The sequence below is a fragment of the Oncorhynchus keta genome, chromosome 30, assembly GCF_023373465.1.
Source record: "Oncorhynchus keta strain PuntledgeMale-10-30-2019 chromosome 30, Oket_V2, whole genome shotgun sequence".
Classification (NCBI taxonomy): Eukaryota; Metazoa; Chordata; class Actinopteri; order Salmoniformes; family Salmonidae; genus Oncorhynchus; species Oncorhynchus keta.
This window is the reverse complement of record NC_068450.1, coordinates 30,472,487-30,497,470: the sequence shown is the minus strand read 5'-3', so window position 1 is coordinate 30,497,470 and position 24,984 is coordinate 30,472,487. Positions and strand designations below refer to the sequence as shown.

General features: G+C 45.0%; 2 protein-coding genes across 3 annotated transcripts in view; one reads left to right on the top strand and one right to left on the bottom strand.

Annotated features, from left to right (window-relative positions):
- The first annotated feature begins 2,007 nt into the window (after positions 1-2,007).
- Positions 2,008-12,276, top strand: LOC118374638 (T-cell leukemia homeobox protein 3-like). Its single transcript, XM_035761098.2, has 3 exons — positions 2,008-2,544; positions 3,508-3,742; positions 9,617-12,276. Exons 1-3 carry the CDS (start codon positions 2,151-2,153, stop codon positions 9,798-9,800), a joined length of 813 nt encoding a protein of 270 aa, XP_035616991.1. The 5' UTR covers positions 2,008-2,150; the 3' UTR covers positions 9,801-12,276.
- LOC118374632 (Kv channel-interacting protein 1-like) overlaps positions 11,829-24,984 on the bottom strand; it is a 58,848-nt gene continuing 45,692 nt past the window's right edge. For both annotated transcript variants that reach the window (XM_052488211.1, XM_052488212.1), the window contains 6 exons: positions 17,997-18,121; positions 17,792-17,861; positions 16,447-16,517; positions 16,184-16,291; positions 14,397-14,564; positions 11,829-12,365 (listed from right to left, as the gene is read on the bottom strand). In XM_052488211.1, coding sequence (XP_052344171.1) covers positions 12,318-12,365; positions 14,397-14,564; positions 16,184-16,291; positions 16,447-16,517; positions 17,792-17,861; positions 17,997-18,121 — 590 coding nt within the window. In that variant the 3' untranslated portion in view covers positions 11,829-12,317. The remainder of the gene's footprint in view (positions 12,366-14,396; positions 14,565-16,183; positions 16,292-16,446; positions 16,518-17,791; positions 17,862-17,996; positions 18,122-24,984) is intronic.

The window sequence follows — 24,984 nt, the reverse complement described above, 5'->3', positions numbered from 1 at the left end:
ATATATATATACATGAACCATATCATGTAATAGAATAAAACGATCAACCACATATAGGTACACAATAAATAGTAATTATGATTTTAATATAAAGTAGCCTGATAACTGCGCAGTAAATATGAAAATATGTACGGGAAATGACAGCTATAACAGTCAATTTCTCCCTCGTGAAAATAGGTAAGCGGTGTGCTCACGATGGTGGGGAAAATATAGCCAATTCTGCCAGTCCATATTTCTGAACAACCACGTCAAATTTTGGTTAGGTCTCTTGATATGCCTACCCCAATTGTTCGTTTATGGAAAACACATGTATTGTAAACAACGTATTAATACGAGTTCATTATTATTCATAAAGGAATTTCCTCAGGATGAATATGAAAACCTTAACGCACATTAAACACATTTTTTAAAGTCATATAGATGGGACAAAAAAAAAACAAGAAAACCTCCGTTATGGACATTTACTCATACAACAAATTCGATCGAGGTTATAATTTTGATTGCGGGAGGTACCTAGCTTATATCGCCTCATCAAAGTAATCATTAAAATAGTAGTATCTATGCCTGTCAAAATTAAAACATATAAGAAACTTGCAACCCAAAATATAGGTTTCAATTATAGCCTAATAGGTAAATGTTTTACCTGTGTTAAGAATATTTGTTTTTTTCGAGAAATAAAATGTACATGTAAATATGTTAAAGAATATGGGCCTATATCAGGTCTATAGAGACGAGGACAGGAACACATCTCAGCAAAGCTCTAGCCAGGGGTACATAAACAGTTAATTGTGTCCGTCTTTTCATTGATTCTGATGGGCAGGAGGTTCCAGCGACCATGCAGACCCTCTACTTCCTCCGTATAGCCCGTGGCCTCGTCAGACAATTCCCTTTTATTATCAATTAATGTGCCACCGTCGGGTTGTACCCTGCACTATCGTCATTTAGTTTAGGCCTTGTAAGGATTTAAAGCATTATGATCACCAGCAGCAGACACGGTTCGGATACAACCTATTGGTTTACTTCAAATGTATGTCTTACACAGAGAAGGAGTAATCTGCCAGTAGCTGTTGACAGACGCCGTAATCAAAACGGAGAACTGATGCCTCGCTTCCTCTATACCTCAAATCAATGGCCCTAACCAAGGCCCACTTCAATCCATGACGAATAGACTCTGGTGTTAATACAGGTCCTCTCGTGTTCCTCGTGGAAAATCAATAAGACGACTGAACTGCCTGCATTCACCACCTTCACTACTCCACAGGTCTGGTGAGAGACGCGCAGCCACCAACATGTGTATTGCGGGATTGACATATCACAGAGAAGAGACGGAGACCAGAGCTAGAGATGATCAACGCCTAAACTGTATCGAAATAGGAAAAGACAATGGGAAGTAAGAAATATGTCATCGTTGCAACTTGTATCTGTTCTTTCTGTTCAATTAATATATTTCATTACAGCCTACTGTATTTTCATGGAGATCGGACAATGACAAGGCTACAAAATGGAGGTTAGAAAACAGGGACTCCGGGCACTTTTTCAAAGCCTGTGGGGCGGCAGGTAGCCTAGTGGTTAGAGTGTTGTGCCAGTTACCGAAAGGTTGCTAGCTCGAATCCCCAAGATGGTAAGGTAAAAATCTATCGTTCTGCCCCTGAACAAGGCTGATAACCCACTGTTCCTAGGCCGCAACTGTAAATAAGAATGTGTTCTTAACTGACTTGCCTGGTTAAATAAAATAAACACTACGTCAAGTGAATTGTCCAAACAGGTCAAATACAAGGTTTAGAAATGTATGTTCTGATATTGCACTAAATTAACTCTGTCGGAAAGCAGTCGAGGTTATGGTGTTAAATTATCCTGCCCCCAAGGGATTGACAGGACCAACCAATAAAAACACAGGAATGGGGTGGGCAGCAAGACCAACATTTTTTGACGCAAGGAAGAGAGCGTCACAGACTTATCCAAACGCACATCAAACTTTCACTGGCGTGCGCGAGGATAATCTGCTTTCCGAAGATTCAGATGGTCTGATTCTGGACGGAGAATGACAATGGAGCCAACCGCAGTTGCTTTTTGGCACAAACTGGCTGTTTAATCTCGTTATTTAATTTCCATCCTGTCCGGCCAGCCCACGGTCTGAGTAAACGGTGGGGATGGAGCGCGCACTCAGCGCCCCAAGCCCTCCTCTCAAAGTGGTCCAGCACGAACCCATCAGTTTCGGCATCGACCAGATACTTAGGAGCGGTGCTGACTCAGAGAGAGGCCGGACCAGCAGTGGAGACGGTTACCTTTTGGGGAACCCGACCGGAGGGAGCGCAGCGTCCGATACCGAGCTGCCCATCTCCCTCTCGGGTATGGTACCACAGATAGAGGATCCTGGTTTGTACGGAGTGAAGCGCAGCCTGGGCAGCAGAGGAGTGATCCGGGTGCCCGCTCACAGACCGTTGACGGTCGAGGGACCGCCGCATGTGGGGAGCGCTGTGCCCGGGTATGGAGGCCTGTGTTTCCCGTTGGTCGGTTATAGGTTCGCCAAGGACAGGTTATCAGGTAACTTTCCGATAAAAAAAATGTTCCCGGTTTCCCGTAATAGCAATTTTCAAAACATCTTGAAAACATCTTATCTTACAATAAACGTGTAATAAGCTTCAAAAAAGTGAAAAGCTAAATAATAACGGTAACGATACGGCAATAAAAACAACAATAATACAGATTATGTGATCAATAAAATAACAAAGCATTTTGATAACAATTAATTCAATCTCCAACCTTTTACGCATTAAAACTTAAGAAAATGTAGGCTTCACCCACTTATGCAATTTTACTGAAATTGTAGCCTATTTCCTTACTTCAATTAATACTTATAGCAACGGAAACCACGTGTAAATATTGAATAGGCCTATACAAATAAAATGTGGACAAAAAACACAATTGCTACAATAATCAAATTATTACACCCAAGAGTTTATACAATCTGATAAAGACATATGAAAACCTTCTCGCGAAGAGTAGTAAGCCGCAGTGTGAATGTCAGGCAATAATGCTATTGATCTCAAATACAGGCCTATTCCATTTGTAATAGCCTGATTCGGCACCCAGAGCCGAACCCAACATGACCGACTTCCTGTATTCACCATGTAATGTCATTGTTGCTCACGCAAGAGGAAGCCTAACTTTAATATCCAGACAGAAATGATGGCTTTATCCCTAGAGAATAAACGATTAAAATCAGGTTAAATATTGAATATTTGCAAATTGCAGATGGATGAGTCGACGTAGGCCCAAACAGAAACGCCCAGTTTTATGCAGGCGCCAAATCAACCAATACAATTCTCTTCTACAATTCTCTTAATGAATATAACAGTTTTCTACTGAGGATTAGACAATACTCCAGAATCTATGAACTGTACAACAACCCAGTTGGAGTCTTTCCTACCACAGAGGACAAAACACCCATCACTCATCCACCGTGTGAACTCATCCTCCAGTCTGCTGTTCTGCTCCCTCCTTCAGCTCTCGTGCCATTCACTGTGACCCGGCGGATAGGTCATCCATACCAGAACCGCACACCACCCAAACGGAAAAAGCCTCGGACATCCTTCTCCCGTGTGCAGATTTGTGAGTTGGAGAAGCGCTTCCACCGGCAGAAGTACCTCGCGAGCGCGGAGCGGGCCACCCTCGCCAAGAGCCTGAAGATGACAGACGCACAGGTCAAGACCTGGTTCCAGAACCGCAGGACCAAGTGGAGGTCAGTTTATCAATTTTACAGTTTACATGTTTAGTCATAAATGTCCATTGAAAATCTCAATGGATGATGTCTTCCTCGTGAGGAGAATGAGCTGGCCAATTAGCAGTCTACTCGTATGACGATGGTATATGCCCACACCATTCAGTTGTTTCGGTATACCCACACCATTCAGTTGTTTCGGTATACCCACACCATTCAGTTGTTTCGGTATACCCACACCATTCAGTTGTTTCGGTATACCCACACCATTCAGTTGTTTCGGTATACCCACAACATTCAGTTGTTTCGTTATACCCACACCATTCAGTTGTTTCGTTATACCCACACCATTCAGTTGTTTCGGTATACCCACACCATTCAGTTGTTTCGGTATACCCACACCATTCACCCACACCATTGTTTCGGTATACCCACACCATTCAGTTGTTTCGGTATACCCACACCATTCAGTTGTTTCGGTATACCCACACCATTCAGTTGTTTCGGTATACCCACACCATTCAGTTGTTTCGTTATACCCACACCATTCAGTTGTTTCGTTATACCCACACCATTCAGTTGTTTCGGTATACCCACACCATTCAGTTGTTTCGGTATACCCACACCATTCAGTTGTTTCGGTATACCCACACCATTCAGTTGTTTCGGTATACCCACACCATTCAGTTGTTTCGTTATACCCACACCATTCAGTTGTTTCGTTATACCCACACCATTCAGTTGTTTCGGTATACCCACACCATTCAGTTGTTTCGGTATACCCACACCATTCAGTTGTTTCGGTATACCCACACCATTCAGTTGTTTCGGTATACCCACACCATTCAGTTGTTTCGGTATACCCACACCATTCAGTTGTTTCGGTATACCCACACCATTCAGTTGTTTCGGTATACCCACACCATTCAGTTGTTTCGGTATACCCACACCATTCAGTTGTTTCGGTATACCCACACCATTCAGTTGTTTCAGTATACCCACACCATTCAGTTGTTTCAGTATACCCACACCATTCAGTTGTTTCGGTATACCCACACCATTCAGTTGTTTCGGTATACCCACACCATTCAGTTGTTTCGGTATACCCACACCATTCAGTTGTTTCGGTATACCCACACCATTCAGTTGTTTCGGTATACCCACACCATTCAGTTGTTTCGGTATACCCACACCATTCAGTTGTTTCGGTATACCCACACCATTCAGTTGTTTCGGTATACCCACGCCATTCAGTTGTTGGAGTAAGCCGACATCATTTCAACACAGAAAAGCTACTGCCTTTAAAAGGTGCTACACATAGGATTTTTGTTGTTGTTGAATTTTTGCATTGTAATATCAGGAAATGTCCGTATTAAATCTGCAGTAATAGTGAAATTAAAGTGTTTCATAGTCACTATCATTTCACTATTAGCAACATATCTATCATGAACATTTTCTGAAATTATACTAAATAAAAATATAAACACAACAGGTAAAGGGTTGGTCCTATTTCATGAACTGAAATAAAAGATCCCAGAAATCCTCACCGTGCCCAAAAATGTTATTTCTTTCAAAAGTTGTGTGCAAATTTGTTTACATCCCTGTTAATGAGCATTTCTCCTTTGCCAAGATAATCCATCCAACTGACAGGTGTGGCATATCAAGAAGCTGATTAAACAGTATGATCATTACACAGATGCACCTTGTGCTGGGGGACAATAAAAGGCCACTAAAATGTGCAGTATTATCACACAAGTTTTGAGGGAGCGTGCAATTGACATGCTGACTGCAGGAATGTCCACCAGAGCTGTTGCCAGGTAATTTAATATACATTTCTCTTCCATAAGCCACCTCCAAAGTAATTTTAGAGAATTTGGCAGTACATCCAAATGGCCTCACAACCACAGACCACATGTAAGCACACCAGCCCAGGACCTCTACATCCGGCTACTTCACCTGCAAGATTGTCTGAGACCTGCCACTCGGACAGCTGATGAAACTGTGGGTTTACACAAGCGAAGAATTTCTGCACAAACTCAGAAATTGTCTCAGGGAAGCTCATCTGCGTGCTCGTTGTTCCCACCAAGGTCTTGACCTGACTGCAGTTTGGCATCATAACCCACTTAAGTGGGCAAATACTCACCTTTGATGGCCACTGGCACGCTGGAGAAGTGTGCTCTTCATGGATGAATCCTGGTTTCAACTATACCTGGCAGATGGCAGACAGCGTGTATGGCGTCGTGTGGGCGAGCGGTTTGTGATTCACAACATTGACATCCGAGTGCCCCATGGTGGTGGTGGGGTTATGGTATGGGCAGGCATAAGCAACGGAAAGCAAACACAATTGCATTTTATTAAAGGTCATTTTAATGCAGAGAAACCGTGACGAGATCCTGAGGCCCGTTGTCGTGCCGTTCACCCGCCGCCATCACCACATGTTTCAGCAGGACATCCTGTTGCAAGGATCTGTACACAATTCCTGGAAGATGAAAATGTCACCGTTTTTCAAAGGCCTGCTGCATACTCACCAGACATGTCACCCATTGGGCATGTTTGGGATGCTCTGGATCCACGTGTACGACAGCGTGTTCCAGTTCCCGCCAATATCCAGCAACTTTGCACAGCCAATGAATAGAGGAGTGGGACAAGATTACACATTCCACAATCAACAGCCTGATCAACTCTATGTGAAGGAGATGTGTCGAGCTGCATGAGCCAAACAGTGGTCACACCAGATACTGACTGGTTTTCTGATCCACGGCCATACTTTTTTCAAGGTATCTGTGACCAACAGATGCATATCTATATTCCCAGTCATGTGAAATCCATAGATTAGGGCCTAATGCATTTATTTCAATTGACTGATTTCCTTATATGAACTGTAACAGTAAAATCTTTGAAATGATTGTGTTTATATTGTTGTTCAGTGTACAATGCAAAAATGTACAAGAAAATCCTATCTGTAACACGTTTAACCAGTGATGTAAAGTACCTACACTACCGTTTCAAAGTTTGGGGTCACTTAGAAATGTCCTTGTTTTTGAGAGAAAAAATAACATCAAATTGATCATAAATACAGTGTAGACATTGTTAATGTTGTAAATGACTATTGTAGCTGGAAATGGAAGATTTTTTATGGAATATCTAATTGATCAATTACATAGGCATACAGAGAACCATTATCAGCAACCATCACTCCTGTGTTCCAATGTTAGCTGATCCAAGTTTATAATTTTAAAAGGCTAATTGATCATTAGAAAACCTGTTTGCAATTATGTGAGCAGTTTGATTGCTTCTTTAATCAGGGCAACAATTTTCAGCTGTGCTAACATAATTGCAAAAGCGTTTTCTAATGATCAATTAGCCTTTTAAACTGATAAACTTGGATTCGCTAACACAACGTGGCATTGGAACACAGGAGTGATGGTTGCTGATAATAGGCCTCTGTTCGCCTATTTAGATAATCCATTAAAAATCAGCCGTTTCCAGCTACAATAGTCATTTACAACATTAACAATGTCTACACTGTATTACTGATCAATTGTGTTATTTTAATGGAACAAAAATGTGCTTTTCGTTCAAAAACAAGGACATTTCTAAGTGACGCCAATCTTTTGAACGGTAGTGTAGTTAAAAATACTTCAAAGGATAATTAAGTAATTTTGGGGGGTATCTGTACATTACTTTACAATTTATACTTTTGACAACTTCATTATTTTAATTCACTGCATTGCTAAAGAATATTATGTACTTTTTACACCATACATTTTCCCTCTTCACTCAAAAAGTACTCGTTACATTTGGAATGCTTAGCAGGAGAAGACAATTGTCTAATTCACACTTTTCAAGAGAACATCCCTGGTCATCCCTACTGCCTCTGATCTGGCGGACTCACTAAACACATGCTTCGTTTGAGAATGATGTCTGATGGTTGCTGCGTGCCCCTGGCTATCCGTAATGAAAACAATGAAAAATGGTGCCGTCTGGTTTGCTTAATATAAGGAATTTGAAATGATTTATACTTTTACTTTTCATACCTAAGTATATTTAAACCCAAATACTCTTTAGACATTTACTCAAGTAGGAATTTACACGGTGACTTTCATTTTTACTTGAGTCATTTTCGATTAATGCATGTTTACTTTTACTCAAGTTTGACAAAGACAAAGACACTTCTGCTCTGGCCCAATTAATCTGGGGACAAGGTTAGTTTTAAACTATAGGCCTGAATTGAGACTGTTGAGACTAATTGTTTTCTAGTAGTGTGAAAGGTGCGACACGGGATTTTGTGGGATTTTTGCAGTGCCTTCAGAAATTATTCACAAAGTGGGGTTAAAATGGATTTAATTGTAATTTTTATCAATGATCTACACACAATACTCTGTCATGTGAAAGTGGAAGAAACATTTCAACATTTGCCAAAAAAGTATGAAAAATAAAAGACTAATATATCTTGATTAGATAAGTATTCAACCCCCATGTTAGAATCACCGTTGGCAGCGATTACAGCTGTGAGTCTTACTGCTTGACTGAGGGACCTTACATCTGCTTGTACTGTATGTGTGGGGTACAGAGATGATGTAGTCATTGAAAAATCACGTTAAACACTATTCCATGCAACTTATTATGTGATTTGTTAAGCAAATGTTTGCTCCTGAACTTATTTAGGCTTGCCATAACAAAGGTGTTGAATATTTATTGACTCAAGACATATCAGCTTTTCATTTTTTATACATTTGTAAAAATGTAAAAAACGTAATTTCACGTTGACATTATGGGGTATTGTGTGTAGGCCAGTGACAAACAAAATCGCAATTTAATCCATTTTAATTTCAGGCTGTAACACAATGAAATGTGGAAAAAGTCAAGGGGTGTGAATACTTTCTGTAGGCACTGTATAATTGCTGATGATTTTAAACTATAGGTCTTGAGTCAATAATTATTCAACCCATTTTTTATGGCAAGCCTAAGTAAGTTCAGGAGTAAACATTTTTATCCAGACTCATTGCAGGTAAGAAAACAAAGGTCCGTGGGCGTGGTGTAGAATTTGGCCGAATTAAGGAGCCAGGGTAGCCAGGCAAGCTGTCAGCATGGCCACTGCTCTTTAAATATGTCACTCATTGCTTCAAGTCACACCCGGCCACACCCACCAAATGGAGCAAATGTACCTCAAAGTCTGCTCAAGAATGCTGAAGAAAGTTTTGGTGAAACATGTCGTTCATTATGCAACATAGCGAACGTTCAATCGAACTGAAAGGCTCGCTGGTAGATCCCTAATTCCTCTGCCCAAAAATGATTGGACTATCCTGTAGGCCTACCAGAATAAGTCAGGAGAAAACAGGATGGTCAAATCAGCCCAAGTGTCACACCTGCTCCCGCTTCCCCTCTCTGGTGCTCGAGGGCGCCAGGCTGCCCTTCATTACGCACACCTGTCACCATCATTACTCGCATCTGCACTCATTAGACTCACCTGGACTCCTTCATGTTTGTTGATTCCCCCTATATATCTGTCTGTTCCTCAGTTGGTTCCCCGTGTCAGCATTATTGCCGTCATGTCATTTCATTGCCCCGTCCAGGATTTGTTCTTGTTTTGTTTGATGTCTGTTGTCCATTAAATGTTCACTCCCTGTACTTGCTTCTTGTCTCCAGCGTCAGTCCTCACACCAAGTCTGTTTGGCCTAGACCTAAAGTTTATCAAGTCATCTGCAATTATACAGTGCCTTCAGAAAAATTAAGCTGTAGGGCTAGATGCCTAAGGAATGTTGAGATGGTATATAAACGTCCACTAGGCTTCCTAAGTTTGACCATTGGTGAATTTCAACATATTAGAAGTATTCTATGTTCATAATTACATTGTAAGCAAGTAGGACTAATCTCTATCTTTCTCTGTTTTAGGAGACAGACAGCAGAGGAGCGGGAGGCTGAGCATCAACAGGCCAATCGGCTGATCCTACAGCTGCAGGCCGACGCCCTCCACAAGTCCTTTAACGAATCAGCAGGTTTCGACCCGCTGTGCTCACATAACTCCTCCTTGTATGCCCTGCAGAACCTCCAGCCCTGGGCCGAGGAGAGGGAGTAGGAGGAACCTGCAGCCCTGGGCCGAGGAGAGGGAGTAGGAGGAACCTGCAGCCCTGGGCCGAGGAGAGGGAGTAGGAGGAACCTGCAGCCCTGGGCCGAGGAGAGGGAGTAGGAGGAACCTGCAGCCCTGGGCCGAGGAGAGGGAGTAGGAGGAACCTGCAACCCTGGGCCGAGGAGAGGGAGTAGGAGGAACCTGCAGCCCTGGGCCGAGGAGAGGGAGTAGGAGGAACCTGCAACCCTGGGCCGAGGAGAGGGAGTAGGAGGAACCTGCAACCCTGAGCCGAGGAGAGGGAGTAGGAGAAACCTGCAACCCTGGGCCGAGGAGAGGGAGTAGGAGGAACCTGCAACCTTGGGCCGAGGAGAGGGAGTAGGAGGAACCTGCAGCCCTGGGCCGAGGAGAGGGAGTAGGAGGAACCTGCAACCCTGGGCCGAGGAGAGGGAGTAGGAGGAACCTGCAACCCTGGGCCGAGGAGAGGGAGTAGGAGGAACCTGCAACCCTGGGCCGAGGAGAGGGAGTAGGAGGAACCTGCAACCCTGGGCCGAGGAGAGGGAGTAGGAGGAACCTGCAACCCTGGGCCGAGGAGAGGGAGTAGGAGGAACCTGCAACCCTGGGCCGAGGAGAGGGAGTAAGTCTCCCGTAACCACTGATCCAGGGTCACATATTTGTCCATCCTTCCCAACTGTTAAGATGAGGAATTGAATGATTTGACCCTAGCTCAGTTGGTAGTGGCAAAGTGGAGATTATGGACAGTGTGTGATGCCCCTTTGAGACTGTGTGGAGACAAGGTGCCGGATAGCCCTAATACTACACCCAACCCCTCATCCTTAGACCTAGATAGGGCTCAATCTATCTACACTAGCCAAGCACCCTTCCAGGTGTTTTGACCCCTATCTGGCCTTATGTTATATCCCACACTGTGGCCGTGTTCGAGAGCGTCAAATCCATGGTGCATTGTGGGTAAATGGTTACTGACTGACTGATCTACATATAAGAATGAGTAGTTATTTATGATGCAAGGTGATTTGTAGATCAGTCAGCACTGTCGGCAGCAACGTGGAACAAGCTCTATGGTTGAAGACAGATTGTAGACTCAAGTGACAGGGAACTGGGGGAAGGACAGGAGGAGCCACGTGTGAGAGGTAGAGGGGTATAGAAGAGAGGGAGGAAGTGGAGTGGTGGAAGAATGATGCATGTAATGTCGCTAAAGTGTGAAACTAAAACATCCTCAAATGTTCCATTTGTGACTCATTTCCTATGAGGATGTGGGTGTAAATGTATCGTCATTTGTACTTGGGATGTAGATATGTAAATACCGATATACACTCTTCATTTGAGAACCCTTCATTTGTTGCCTGTGGTGTTACAGACACGGATGGGAAGCTTCGTTTTACTCAAATAATAACATAGCAAACATCACCATTTTTTCAGAGAAGTTTGTTAAATATCATTTTGCACCACATTTGAATACACTGATGTTTTCTGTGAGATAACTGTGAGGAAAGGGATTTTGTATTTTCTTGTCAGTAAGTCTTCACATTGATTAGGCTATTGTCATCTCTCATGGCTTTATTCCTGTATTCTCAGTGACAAGGTCTCTTTCTCTCTCTCTCTCTCTCTCTCTCTCTGGACACAGTGAGTGGTTGGGTATTGTCTTGAGAGTTGTTACTGTACAGTCGTAATATCCCACGTAAGAATACACTTCAAAATGGGACTTGCAATAACTTCCTACCACTGTATATGTCTATCATAGGCCACATAACATCCAATCCAGGCTCTGTGGGCGGGATGTCGTCTGGCCATGACTTAGATTGACAGACAAAGAGACCAACCACGACACAGATGAAAAGAGCTCATTGCAGACAGAAAGATAGAAGCCAAAAACACTATGACACAAGTCACCACAACACCAAAAACATTGAATAACACTAACACACATTCTGTAGGAGTTCTGCATTTAGCAGGGTTAGGACTGACTTGGTTCAAATGTATTTTTCGTAAGTCAAATACCGATCAGATGAATTTTACAGATGAAAATGTATTGATTGTGTATTTGTTATTTGGTAGTCGATTGAGGATTCAATCCAAGGTATGTGTGTATGCCTTAATCTTTGTGTGTGTTTGTCAGTAGGTACACTAACAGGTGTGATATACACTCTCAGAGAGATCAGTAACCATAACAACATCAACAGAACAAGACAGAGAGGACTAGGGTGAAAGGTTACAGAGTCACAGGAAGTTCAAAAACAGGTACAGGGGTCAGAGGTCAATGGCAAGGGTCATAACCCAGCCCGTTGATGGTCACTGCCATGGTAACATGATGGTGAGACACTGTGCCACACGACTGGTGTGTATAGCTGTTGTTGGGCAGCCGGTGTTGAGTACCTCTCGTAACCATGGTGACAACAAAGTTTGTTTGTGCCTCTTTTTTCCATTAAATGGCGGGCTGCTTTTCCTTCTCACAGCTCAAGCATCTCTTCCAATTCCTCCCGGTCTTTTCTCTCCTTTTCTCTGTGTGGTCTATATGACATTTTTGAAGAGCTGCAGGGACCTCATGATGTTTTCATCCTAAGAAAAGAAAGTATGGAAAAAAGGAGAGCTGATTTAATATCAGGTGGATAAAATGATACCTCTGAACTTGCAGTTCTCATAACCACCACGAGGGGGCAACAAAAACAGAGGAGAAGATAGCAAGGGACAGCAATGTGAACAGCAGAGAGTACAGAAAGCAAGACACCTCACATGCTTGTTTTTTCTGGTTGGGGCAGGGTTTGCGGGGCAAGAGGGAGGAAGGGAGTTTAGTCAACCAAAACCAGCTGCTGTCACAGTGATGCCTATGCTAAGCTAAGGACCCTGGGACTTAACACTTTCTTCTGCAACTGGATCCTGGACTTCCTGACAGGCTGCCCCCAGGTGGTAAGGGTAGGTAACAACACATCCGCAACGCTGATCCTCAACACAGGGGCCCCTCAGGGGTCCATGCTCAGTCCCCTCCTGTACTCCCTGTTCCCTCATGACTGCACTGCCAGGCACGACTCCAACACCATCATTAAGTTTGTCGATGACACAACAGTGATATGCCTGATCACCAACAGCGACGAGACAGCCTTTAGGGAGGAGGTCAGAGACCTGGCCGTGTGGTGCCAGGACAACAACCTCTCCCTCAACGTGATCAAGACAAAGGAGATGATTGTGGACTACAGGAAAAGGAGGACCGAGCACACCCCCAACCTGTAGTGGAGCAGGTTGAGAGCTTCAAGTTCCTTGGTGTCCACATCACCAACAAACTATTATGGTCCAAGCACACCAAGACAGTCGTGAAGAGGGCACGACAAAACCTATTCCCCCTCAGGAGACTGAAATGATTTGTCATGGGTCCTCAGTTCCTCAAACGGTTCGACAGCTGTACCATCGAGAGCATCTGGTTGCATCACTGCCTGGTATGGCAACTGTTTGGCCTCCGACCGCAAGGCACTACAGAGGGTAGTGCGTACGGCCCAGTACATCACTGGGGCCAAGCTTCCTGCCATCCAGGACCTCTATACCAGGCGGTGTCAGAGGAAGGCCCTAAAAATTGTCAGACTCCAGCCACTCTAGTCATAGACTGTTTTCTCTGCTACCGCACGGCAAGTGGTACCAGAGCTCCAAGTCTAGGTCCAAGGGCTTCTAAACAGCTTCTACCCCCAAGCCATAAGACTCCTGAACATCTAATCAAATGACTACCCAGACTATTTGCGTTGCTACTCTCTGTTTATTATCTATGCATAGTCATTTTAACTCTACCTACATGTACATATTACCTCAATTACCCTGACTAACCGGTGCCCCCACACATTGGACTATGTACCGGTACCCCCTGTATGTAGCCTCACTATTGTTATTTTACTGCTGCTGTTTAAATATTTGTTACTTAGATTTTTTTTAATGTTGTTTTTTTGGGGGGGGGTATTTTTTCTTAAAACTGCACTGTTGGTTAAGGGCTTGTAAAGTAAGCATTTCACTGTAAGGTCTACATCTGTTGTGTTAACAAATACAGTTTGATTTCATTTGATTTGATGGGAGAGCCATAGGATTTGACCGAATATTGTGGATTTCTCCCCAACACAGTGACTGGAGTAATTTTTGGGCGACTTTATGACAAGCCGAAAGAGTTTTGAGCATTCTGAGCCCGAACAGTTTCCATGACATTTTCCAGTCTGTGACATCTTCATTCTAAGTCTTTGGTAGACCGACTGAAGAATTAAAAAAGGTGAAGACCTACAGAAGGAACAAATAGAAAATAATATTATACCTCATAAAATAACCCCAAAGTCACTGCTGTGTACTTCTAAACTATAAAACTACACAACAGTGTTTGGAACGATAATTGATTATCTGCCTAGCAGCTACCTTGTTCTAATCTGATTGGTCAGATGTTTGTTGTTGACATAGAGATGGTAGATGGTTGGAAGCAAACCGAAAGTGGCTGAGTTGACTCATGGCTGTGAAGTTGGTCATTTGATCATTGAATTTGATCCATCCAAAACCCTCAAACTACAATAAAAGACAAGAATAAGTGGGTGGAACAATGATGATTGTATAAATGTAGAGAAAGTTGACCTCCTGGCAGGACAGAATGAACTCATCCAGAGTGACAACTCCATCTCTGTTCTTGTCCATCTTCTGGAAGAAGGCATCCACATGTTGTTTGGGAGTGTCTGTCTTCAGGGCAGGGTAGGTGTACTTTCCCATCATGTCATATATCGCACTGACGATGTCTGTCATCTCCTGTAAAACACACACAAAAATACACAAAACCACAGCATATGAAGCAAAATATATGCAATAATATTTGCCTGTCGTTGTTTACCTCTTCAACCTATTGTTGGCCAGGTCGCAGTTGCAAATGAGAACTTGGTCTCAACTAGACTACCTGGTTAAATAAAGATGAAAAAAAGAAATAAAAAAGAAAATATAGGGGCGCTATTTCATTATTGGATAAAAAAAACGTGCCCGTTTTAAGCGCAATATTTTGTCACGAAAAGAAGCTTGACTATGCATATAATTGGCAGCTTTGGAAAGAAAACACTCCGACGTTTCCAAAACTGCAAAGATATTATCTGTGAGTGCCACAGAACGCATGCTACAGGCAAAACCAAGATGAAACCTCAAACAGGAAATGAGCAGAATTTTTGAGGCTCTGTTTTCCATCGTCTCCTTATATGGCTGTGAATGTGCCATGAACGAGCCTAAGCTCTCTGCCGTTCGTCCAAGGTGTCTGCAGCATTGTGACGTATTTGTAGGCATATCATTGGAAGATTGGCCATAAGAGACTACATTTGCCAGGGGTCCGCCCGGTGTCCTTTGTCTAAATTGGTGCGTAATCTTCAGCTGCTAGCATTTTCCCATGGGATTCAGAGGGGAAAGTACACTTCCACAAACAATATATCATCGAAGAGATATGTGAAAAACACGTTGAGGATTGATTCTAAACAACGTTTACCATGTTTCAGTCGATATTATGGAGTTAATTTGGAAAAAAGTTTGGCGTTTTGACGAATGACTTATCGTTTTTTTTTGGTAGCCAAACATGACGCAGAAAACGGACCGATTTCTCCTGCACAAATAATCTTTCAGGAAAACCTGAACATTTGCTATCTAACTGAGTCTCCTCACTGAAAACATCCAAAGTTCTTCAAAGGTAAATGATTTTATTTGAATGGTTTTCTGTTTTTTGTGAAAATGTTGCCTGCTGAATGATAACGCTAAATACTAATGCTAGCTATCAATAGCTATCAATACTGTTACACAAATGCTTGTTTTGCTATGGTTGAGAAGCATATTTTTTTAAAATCTGAGATGACAGTGTTGTTAACAAAAGGCTAGGCTTGAGAGCTAGCATATTGATTTCATTTAATTTGCGATTTTCATGAATAGTTAACGTGGTGTTATGCTAATGAGCTTGCGGATAGATTTACACAATCCTGGATACAGGTTTTTTTAGTAGCTAAACGTGACGCACAAAATGGAGCGATTTCTCCTAAACAAATAATCTTTCAGGAAAAAAGGAACATTTGCTATCTAACTGAGAGTCTCCTCATTGAAAACATCCAAAGTTCTTCAAAGGTAAATTATTTTATTTGAATCCTTTTCTGTTTTTTGTGAAAATGTTGCCTGCTGAATGCTAACGATAAATGCTAATGCTGCTAATGACAGTGTTGTTAACAAACAGCCTAGGCTTGAGAGCTAGCATATTGATTTAATTTCATTTGCGATTTTCATGAATAGTTAACGTTGCGTTATGGTAATGAGCTTGAGGCTGTATTCACGATCCCGGATCCGGGATGGCTCGACGCAAGAAGTTAAATGGTGAAATAACCACACGCAATATTTAAGTACACACACACCTCCTTGTTGATGTAGCCATCTCTGTTGATGTCGTACAGGTTGAACGTCCACGTCAGTTTCTCCCTCACTGAACCCCTCAGCAGGGTGGACAACGCCATGATAAAGCCCTGGAGGAGGGAGAGAGTGACAGAATGAGACGGCGTATCAGGTAGAACAAGAAGACGAAGGATCCAGAATACAAAAAGGGTTAGTCATCTGATTGTGAGAAAGAGAAAGAGAGAGATCGAGAGGAGGAGTAGAGAGACAGTAGAGGAATGTTTACCTCAAACTTGATGGATCCACTGTGTGCTGAGTCAAAGGCGTTGAACAGGTAGTGTGCGTAGGTACTGGCATCTGCAGAGCATTGGAGAGAAGAGATACACTATGTATACAAAGTATGTGGACACCCCTTCAAATGAGTGGATTCTGCTATTTCAGCCACACCAATCACTGACAAGTGTATAAAATTGAGCACACAGCCATGCAATCTCCATAGACAAACATTGGCAGTAGACTGGCCGTACTGAAGAGCACAGTGACTTTCAATGTGGCACCATCATGTAATGCCACCTTTCCAACAAATCAGTTTGTCAAATCTCTGCCCTGCCAGAGCTGCTCCAGTCAACTCTAAGTGCTGTTATTGTGAAGTGTAAATGTCTAGGAGCAACAACGGCTCAGCAGTGAAGTGGTAGGCCACACAAGTTCACAGAACGGGACCGTTGAGTGCTGAAGCGCGTAGCGCATACAAATCGTCTGTCCTCAGTTGCAACACTCACTATTGAGTTCCAAACGGCCTCTGGAAGCAACATCAGCACAATAACTGTTTGTCAGAAGCTTCATGAAATCGAATTCCATGGCCAAGCAACCACACACAAGCCTGAGATCACCATGAGCAATGCCAAGCGTCGGCTGGAGTGCTTTAAAGCTCGCCGCCATTGGACTCAGGAGCAGTGGAAACACATTCTCTGATGAATCCCACTTCACTGACTGGCAGTCCGACAGATGAATCTGGGTTTGGCGGATGCCAGGAGAACCCTACCTGCCCCAATGCAAAGTGCCAACTCTAAAGTTTGGTGGAGGAGGAATAATGGTCTGGGGCTGTTTTTCATGGTTTGGGCTAGGCCCCTTTGCTCCACTTAAGGGAAATCTTAACGCTAGAGAATACTATGACAATCGCCCCGCGGACAAAGCGAGGTTCATACAGAAATTATTTGTCAACATCGGTGTGTAAGAACTTGACTGGCCTGCACAGAGCCCTGACCTCAACCCCATCTAACACCTTTGGAATGAATTGGAATGCTGACTGCGAGCCAGACCTAATCACCGAACATCAGTGCCCGACCTCACCAAGGCTCTTGTGGCTGAATAGAAGCAAGTCCCCGGAGCAATGTTCCAACATCTAGTGGAAAGCCTTCCTAGAAGAGTGGAGGTTGTTATAGCAGCAAAGGGGTGACCAACTCCATTTTAATGCCCATGGTTTTGGAGTGAGATGTTGGACTAGCACGTGTCCACATACTTTTGGTCATGTAATGTATGTGTTACCCTTTATGAAATCATAACACAAATCCACTGCACAACTCAACACCTTTTAAAGGTTATGTACACACACACACAAACTCATTCCCTACCTCCATGGGGAAAGAACTGTGAGTATATCTGTTTGAAGGTGTCCTCATTCACCACCCCACTAGGGCACTCCTACGATGGAGAGAGAGGCAGAGAAAGACAGAGAAAATAGGGAGAAAAGAGAGAGATCAGCCATAGAGAGAGTGGCGGACACTAATTGATGAAGTAATGGAGAAATGGAGTGACACACACAGAGTGACTACATACGTTTTTGAAGCCTCGGTAGAGCACTTGCAGCTCTTGCTTGCTGAAGTTGGTCTGAGCCTCTAGTTTATCCAGCCCTTCTGGCCGATGACACACAATGCTCAACTCAAAATCATCATCTATTTTATCTAGGGAGAGACAGAGCATCAATATCATCTGAAGGAATTTACACAAAATGTTGCATTTTCGTCAGCTATAGAAAGGAGTAATAATGTAGGTAGGGAGAGAGAAGAGAGGACATAATAGCACAGAGAGGAGATGGATCTCAGAGAGAGAGTGAGAGGTCATTGTAGAAATACCTGTGTTCCTCCACCTCAGTCACCTGACCGAGTCACTGTTCAATGATACTGTACACTCTTAGAAAAAAAAGGTGCTATCTAGACTATAAAATGTTTTTCTGGCTGTCCCCATAGGAGAACCCTTTGAAGAACCCCTTTTGGTTCCAGGAAGAACCCTTTTCGGTTACCTGGAACCAAAAAGGGTTCTCCTATGGGGACAGCCGTAGAAGCCTTTTGGAACCCTTTTTTCTAAGAATGAACAGTCGTACAAAACCAGCCTTACACACAGGTAATGGTCGTACACTTTCCCTCCTCTCTCTCAATACTCATGGCATCTTCATTCATATGGAACAGTTTCACGATGCAGAAAATCGGAGAGACCCTTTACGCTCAGCAGTGGTAACATGCCAGGTCACTATCTGGGTTGAAAATCCTGGCTAACCCCCAGCGGTAACTAATCAGCCTTAATGTGGATAACCCCCAATGGTAACTACTCAGGCTCAATGTGGATATACCCGAATGGTAACTACTCAGCCTCAATGTGGATATACCCTAATGGTAACTACTCAGCCTCAACGTGGATAACCCCCAGTGGTAACTACTCAGGCTCAACGTGGATAACCCCCAATGGAAACTACTCAGGCTCAACGTGGATATACCATAATTGTCACTACTCAGGCTCAACGTGGATAACCCCCAATGGTAACTACTCAGCCTCAACGTGGATATACCCTAATGGTAACTACTCAGCCTCAACGTGGATAACCCCCAATGGTAACTACTCAGGCTCAACGTGGATAACCCGAATGGTAACTACTCAGGCTCAACGTGGATAACCCCAATGGTAACTACTCAGGCTCAACGTGGATATACCCGAATGGTAACTACTCAGCCTCAACGTGGAAATCCCCTAATGGTAACTACTCAGCCTCAACGTGGATAACCCCCAATGGTAACTACTCAGCCTCAATGTCGATAACCCCAAGTGGTAACTACTCAGGCTCAACGTGGATAACCCCCAGTGGTAACTACTCAGGCTCAATGTGGATAACCCCCATTGGTAACTACTCAGGCTCAACGTGGATAACCCCCAGTGGTAACTACTCAGGCTCAATGTGGATAACCCCCAGTGGTAACTACTCAGGCTCAACGTGGATAACCCCCAGTGGTAACTACTCAGCCTCAATGTGGATAACCCCCAGTGGTAACTACTCAGGCTCAACGTGGATAACCCCCAGTGGTAACTACTCAGTCTCAATGTGGATAACCCCCATTGGTAACTACTCAGGCTCAACGTGGATAACCCCCAGTGGTAACTACTCAGGCTCAATGTGGATAACCCCCAGTGGTAACTACTCAGGCTCAACGTGGATAACCCCCAGTGGTAACTACTCAGCCTCAACGTGGATAACCCCCAGTGGTAACTACTCAGGCTCAACGTGGATAACCCCCAATGGTAACTACTCAGGCTCAACGTGGATATACCCTAATGGTAACTACTCAGGCTCAACGTGGATAACCCCCAGTGGTAACTACTCAGCCTCAACGTGGATAACCCCCGTTGATAACTACTCAGCCTCAATGTGGATAACCCCCAATGGTAACTACTCACCCTCAACGTGGATAACCCCCGGTGGCAACTACTCCCCCTCAACGTAGATAACCCCCAGTGGTAACTACTCATCCTCAACGTGGATAACCCCCACTCAGGCTCAACGTGGATAACCCTAATGGTAACTACTCAGCCTCAATGTGGATAACCCCCAATGGTAACTACTCAGCCTCAACGTGGATAACCCCCAGTGGTAACTACTCAGGCTCAACGTGGATAACCCCCAGTGGTAACTACTCAGGCTCAACGTGGATATACCCTAATGGTAACTACTCAGCCTCAATGTGGATAACCCCCAATGGTAACTACTCAGGCTCAACGTGGATATACCCGAATGGTAACTACTCAGCCTCAACGTGGAAATACCCTAATGGTAACTACTCAGCCTCAACGTGGATAACCCCCAGTGGTAACTACTCAGGCTCAACGTGGATAACCCCCAATGGTAACTACTCAGCCTCAATGTCGATAACCCCAAGTGGTAACTACTCAGGCTCAACGTGGATAACCCCCAGTGGTAACTACTCAGGCTCAACGTGGATAACCCCCAGTGGTAACTACTCAGGCTCAACGTGGATATACCCTAATGGTAACTACTCAGCCTCAATGCGGATAACCTCCAATGGTAACTACTCAGGCTCAACGTGGATATACCCTAAAGCCTCTGGATAACCCCAATGGTAACTACCAGGCTCAATGTGGATATACCCTAATGGTAACTACTCAGGCTCAACGTGGATAACCCCCAGTGGTAACTACTCAGCCTCAACGTGGATAACCCCCGTTGATAACTACTCAGCCTCAATGTGGATAACCCCCAATGGTAACTACTCAGGCTCAATGTGGATATACCCTAATGGTAACTACTCAGGCTCAACGTGGATAACCCCCAGTGGTAACTACTCATCCTCAACGTGGATAACCCCCAGTGGTAACTACTCCCCCTCAACGTGGATAACCCCCAGTGGTAACTACTCACCCTCAACGTGGATAACCCCCAGTGGTAACTACTCAGCCTCAACGTGGTAACTACTCACCCAATGTGGATAACCCCCAGTGGTAACTACTCACCCTCAACGTGGATAACCCCCAGTGGTAACTACTCAGCCTCAACGTGGATAACCCCCAGTGGTAACTACTCACCCTCAACTGGATAACCCCCAGTGGTAACTACTCACCCTCAACGTGGATAACCCCAGTGGCAACTACTCAGCCTCAACGTGGATAACCCCAATGGTAACTACTCAGCCTCAACGTGGATAACCCCCAGTGGTAACTACTCAGCCTCAACGTGGATAACCCCAGTGGTAACTACTCACCCTCAACGTGGATAACCCCCAGTGGTAACTACTCACCCTCAACGTGGATAACCCCCAGTGGTAACTACTCAGCCTCAACGTGGATAACCCCCGTTGATAACTACTCAGCCTCAATGTGGATAACCCCAATGGTAACTACTCACCATCAACGTAGATAACCCCCAGTGGTAACTACTCATCCTCAACGTGGATAACCCCGGTGGCAACTACTCCCCTCAACCCCCAGTGGTAACTACTCAGGCTCAACGTGGATATACCCTAATGGTAACTACTCAGCCTCAATGTGGATAACCCCCAGTGGTAACTACTCAGGCTCAACGTGGATAACCCCCAGTGGTAACTACTCAGGCTCAACGTGGATAACCCCCAGTGGTAACTACTCAGGCTCAACGTGGATATACCCTAATGGTAACTACTCAGCCTCAATGCGGATAACCTCCAATGGTAACTACTCAGGCTCAACGTGGATATACCCGAATGGTAACTACTCAGCCTCAACGTGGAAATCCCCTAATGGTAACTACTCAGCCTCAACGTGGATAACCCCCAGTGGTAACTACTCAGGCTCAACGTGGATAACCCCCAATGGTAACTACTCAGCCTCAATGTCGATAACCCCAAGTGGTAACTACTCAGGCTCAACGTGGATAACCCCCAGTGGTAACTACTCAGGCTCAATGTGGATAACCCCCAGTGGTAACTACTCAGGCTCAACGTGGATAACCCCCAGTGGTAACTACTCAGGCTCAACGTGGATAACCCCCAATGGTAACTACTCAGGCTCAACGTGGATATACCCTAATGGTAACTACTCAGCCTCAATGTGGATAACCCCCAATGGTAACTACTCAGGCTCAATGTGGATATACCCTAATGGTAACTACTCAGGCTCAACGTGGATAACCCCCAGTGGTAACTACTCAGCCTCAACGTGGATAACCCCCGTTGATAACTACTCAGCCTCAATGTGGATAACCCCCAATGGTAACTACTCAGGCTCAATGTGGATATACCCTAATGGTAACTACTCAGGCTCAACGTGGATAACCCCCAGTGGTAACTACTCATCCTCAACGTGGATAACCCCCAGTGGTAACTACTCCCCCTCAACGTGGATAACCCCCAGTGGTAACTACTCACCCTCAACGTGGATAACCCCCAGTGGTAACTACTCAGCCTCAACGTGGATAACCCCCGTCGGTAACTACTCAGCCTCAATGTGGATAACCCCCAGTGGTAACTACTCACCCTCAACGTGGATAACCCCCAGTGGTAACTACTCAGCCTCAACGTGGATAACCCCCAGTGGTAACTACTCACCCTCAACGTGGATAACCCCCAGTGGTAACTACTCACCCTCAACGTGGATAACCCCCAGTGGTAACTACTCAGCCTCAACGTGGATAACCCCAATGGTAACTACTCAGCCTCAACGTGGATAACCCCCAGTGGTAACTACTCAGCCTCAACGTGGATAACCCCCAGTGGTAACTACTCACCCTCAACGTGGATAACCCCCAGTGGTAACTACTCACCCTCAACGTGGATAACCCCTGGTGGCAACTACTCCCCCTCAACGTGGATAACCCCCAATGGTAACTACTCATTCTCAACGTGGATAACCCCCGTTGGTAACTACTCAGGCTCAACGTGGATAACCCCCAGTGGTAACTACTCAGCCTCAATGTGGATAACCCCCAGTGGTAACTACTCACACTCAAGGTGGTAACCCCCGGTGGCAACTACTCACCCTCAACGTGGATAACCCCCAGTGGTAACTACTCACCCTCAACGTGGATAACCCCTGGTGGCAACTACTCCCCCTCAACGTGGATAACCCCCAATGGTAACTACTCATTCTCAACGTGGATAACCCCGTTGGTAACTACTCAGGCTCAACGTGGATAACCCCCAGTGGTAACTACTCAGCCTCAATGTGGATAACCCCAGTGGTAACTACTCACCCTCAACGTGGATAACCCCTGGTGGCAACTACTCCCCCTCAACGTGGATAACCCCCAATGGTAACTACTCACCCTCAACGTGGATAACCCCTGGAAACTACTCACCCTCAACGTGGATAACCCCCAGTGGTAACGACTCACCCTCAACGTGGATAACCCCCGGTAACTACTCACCCTCAATGTGGATAACCCCCAGTGGTAACTACTCACCCTCAACGTGGATAACCAAGTGGTAACTACTCACCCTCAACGTGGATAACCCCCAGTGGTAACGACTCACCCTCAACGTGGATAACCCCAAGTGGTAACTACTCACCCTCAACGTGGATAACCCCAGTGGTAACTACTCAGCCTCAACGTGGATAACCCCCAGTGGTAACGACTCACCCTCAACGTGGATAACCCCAGTGGTAACTACTCAGGCTCAACGTGGATAACCCCCAGTGGTAACTACTCAGCCTCAATGTGGATAACCCCAGTGGTAACTACTCACACTCAAGGTGGTAACCCCCGGTGGCAACTACTCACCCTCAACGTGGATAACCCCAAGTGGTAACTACTCACCCTCAACGTGGATAACCCCCAGTGGTAACGACTCACCCTCAACGTGGATAACCCCAAGTGGTAACTACTTACCCTCAACGTGGATAACCCCCAGTGGAAACTACTCAGCCTCAATGTGGATAACCCCCAGTGGTAACGACTCACCCTCAACGTGGATAACCCCAAGTGGTAACTACTCACCCTCAACGTGGATAACCCCCAGTGGTAACTACTCACCCTCAACGTGGATAACCCCAAGTGGAAACTACTCAGCCTCAATGTGGATAACCCCAGTGGTAACGACTCACCCTCAACGTGGATAACCCCCAGTGGTAACTACTCAGCCTCAATGTGGATAACCCCAGTGGTAACTACTCAGCCTCAATGTGGATAACCCCAGTGGTAATACTCACCCTCAACGTGGATAACCCCCAGTGGTAACTACTCAGCCTCAATGTGGATAACCCCCAGTGGTAACTACTCACCCTCAATGTGGATAACCCCAATGGTAACTACTCAGCCTCAACGTGGATAACCCCCAGTGGCAACAACTCAGCCTCAACGTGGATAACCCCAATGGTAACTACTCAGCCTCAACGTGGATAACCCCAGTGGTAACTACTCACCCTCAACGTGGATAACCCCCAGTGGTAACTACTCACCCTCAACGTAGATAACCCCTGGTGGCAACTACTCCCCCTCAACGTGGATAACCCCCAATGGTAACTACTCAGGCTCAACATGGATAACCCCCGTTGGTAACTACTCAGGCTCAACGTGGATAACCCCAGTGGTAACTACTCAGCCTCAATGTGGATAACCCCCAGTGGTAACTACTCACACTCAACGTGGATAACCCCAATGGTAACTACTCAGGCTCAACATGGATAACCCCGTTGGTAACTACTCAGGCTCAACGTGGATAACCCCCAGTGGTAACTACTCAGCCTCAATGTGGATAACCCCCAGTGGTAACTACTCACCCTCAACGTGGATAACCCCTGGTGGCAACTACTCCCCCTCAACGTGGATAACCCCCAATGGTAACTACTCAGGCTCAACATGGATAACCCCGTTGGTAACTACTCAGGCTCAACGTGGATAACCCCCAGTGGTAACTACTCAGCCTCAATGTGGATAACCCCCAGTGGTAACTACTCACACTCAACGTGGATAACCCCCAATGGTAACTACTCAGGCTCAACATGGATAACCCCGTTGGTAACTACTCAGGCTCAACGTGGATAACCCCCAGTGGTAACTACTCAGGCTCAA

Bases quoted from the DNA above. Each gene is read 5' to 3' on its own strand.
- LOC118374638 (XM_035761098.2), top strand. From the start codon at position 2,151: ATGGAGCGCGCACTCAGCGCCCCAAGCCCTCCTCTCAAAGTGGTCCAG. The intron at 2,545-3,507 runs GTAACTTTCCGA...TCCCTCCTTCAG, and splicing joins CGCCAAGGACAGGTTATCAG to CTCTCGTGCCATTCACTGTG. The intron at 3,743-9,616 runs GTCAGTTTATCA...TCTCTGTTTTAG, and splicing joins AACCGCAGGACCAAGTGGAG to GAGACAGACAGCAGAGGAGC.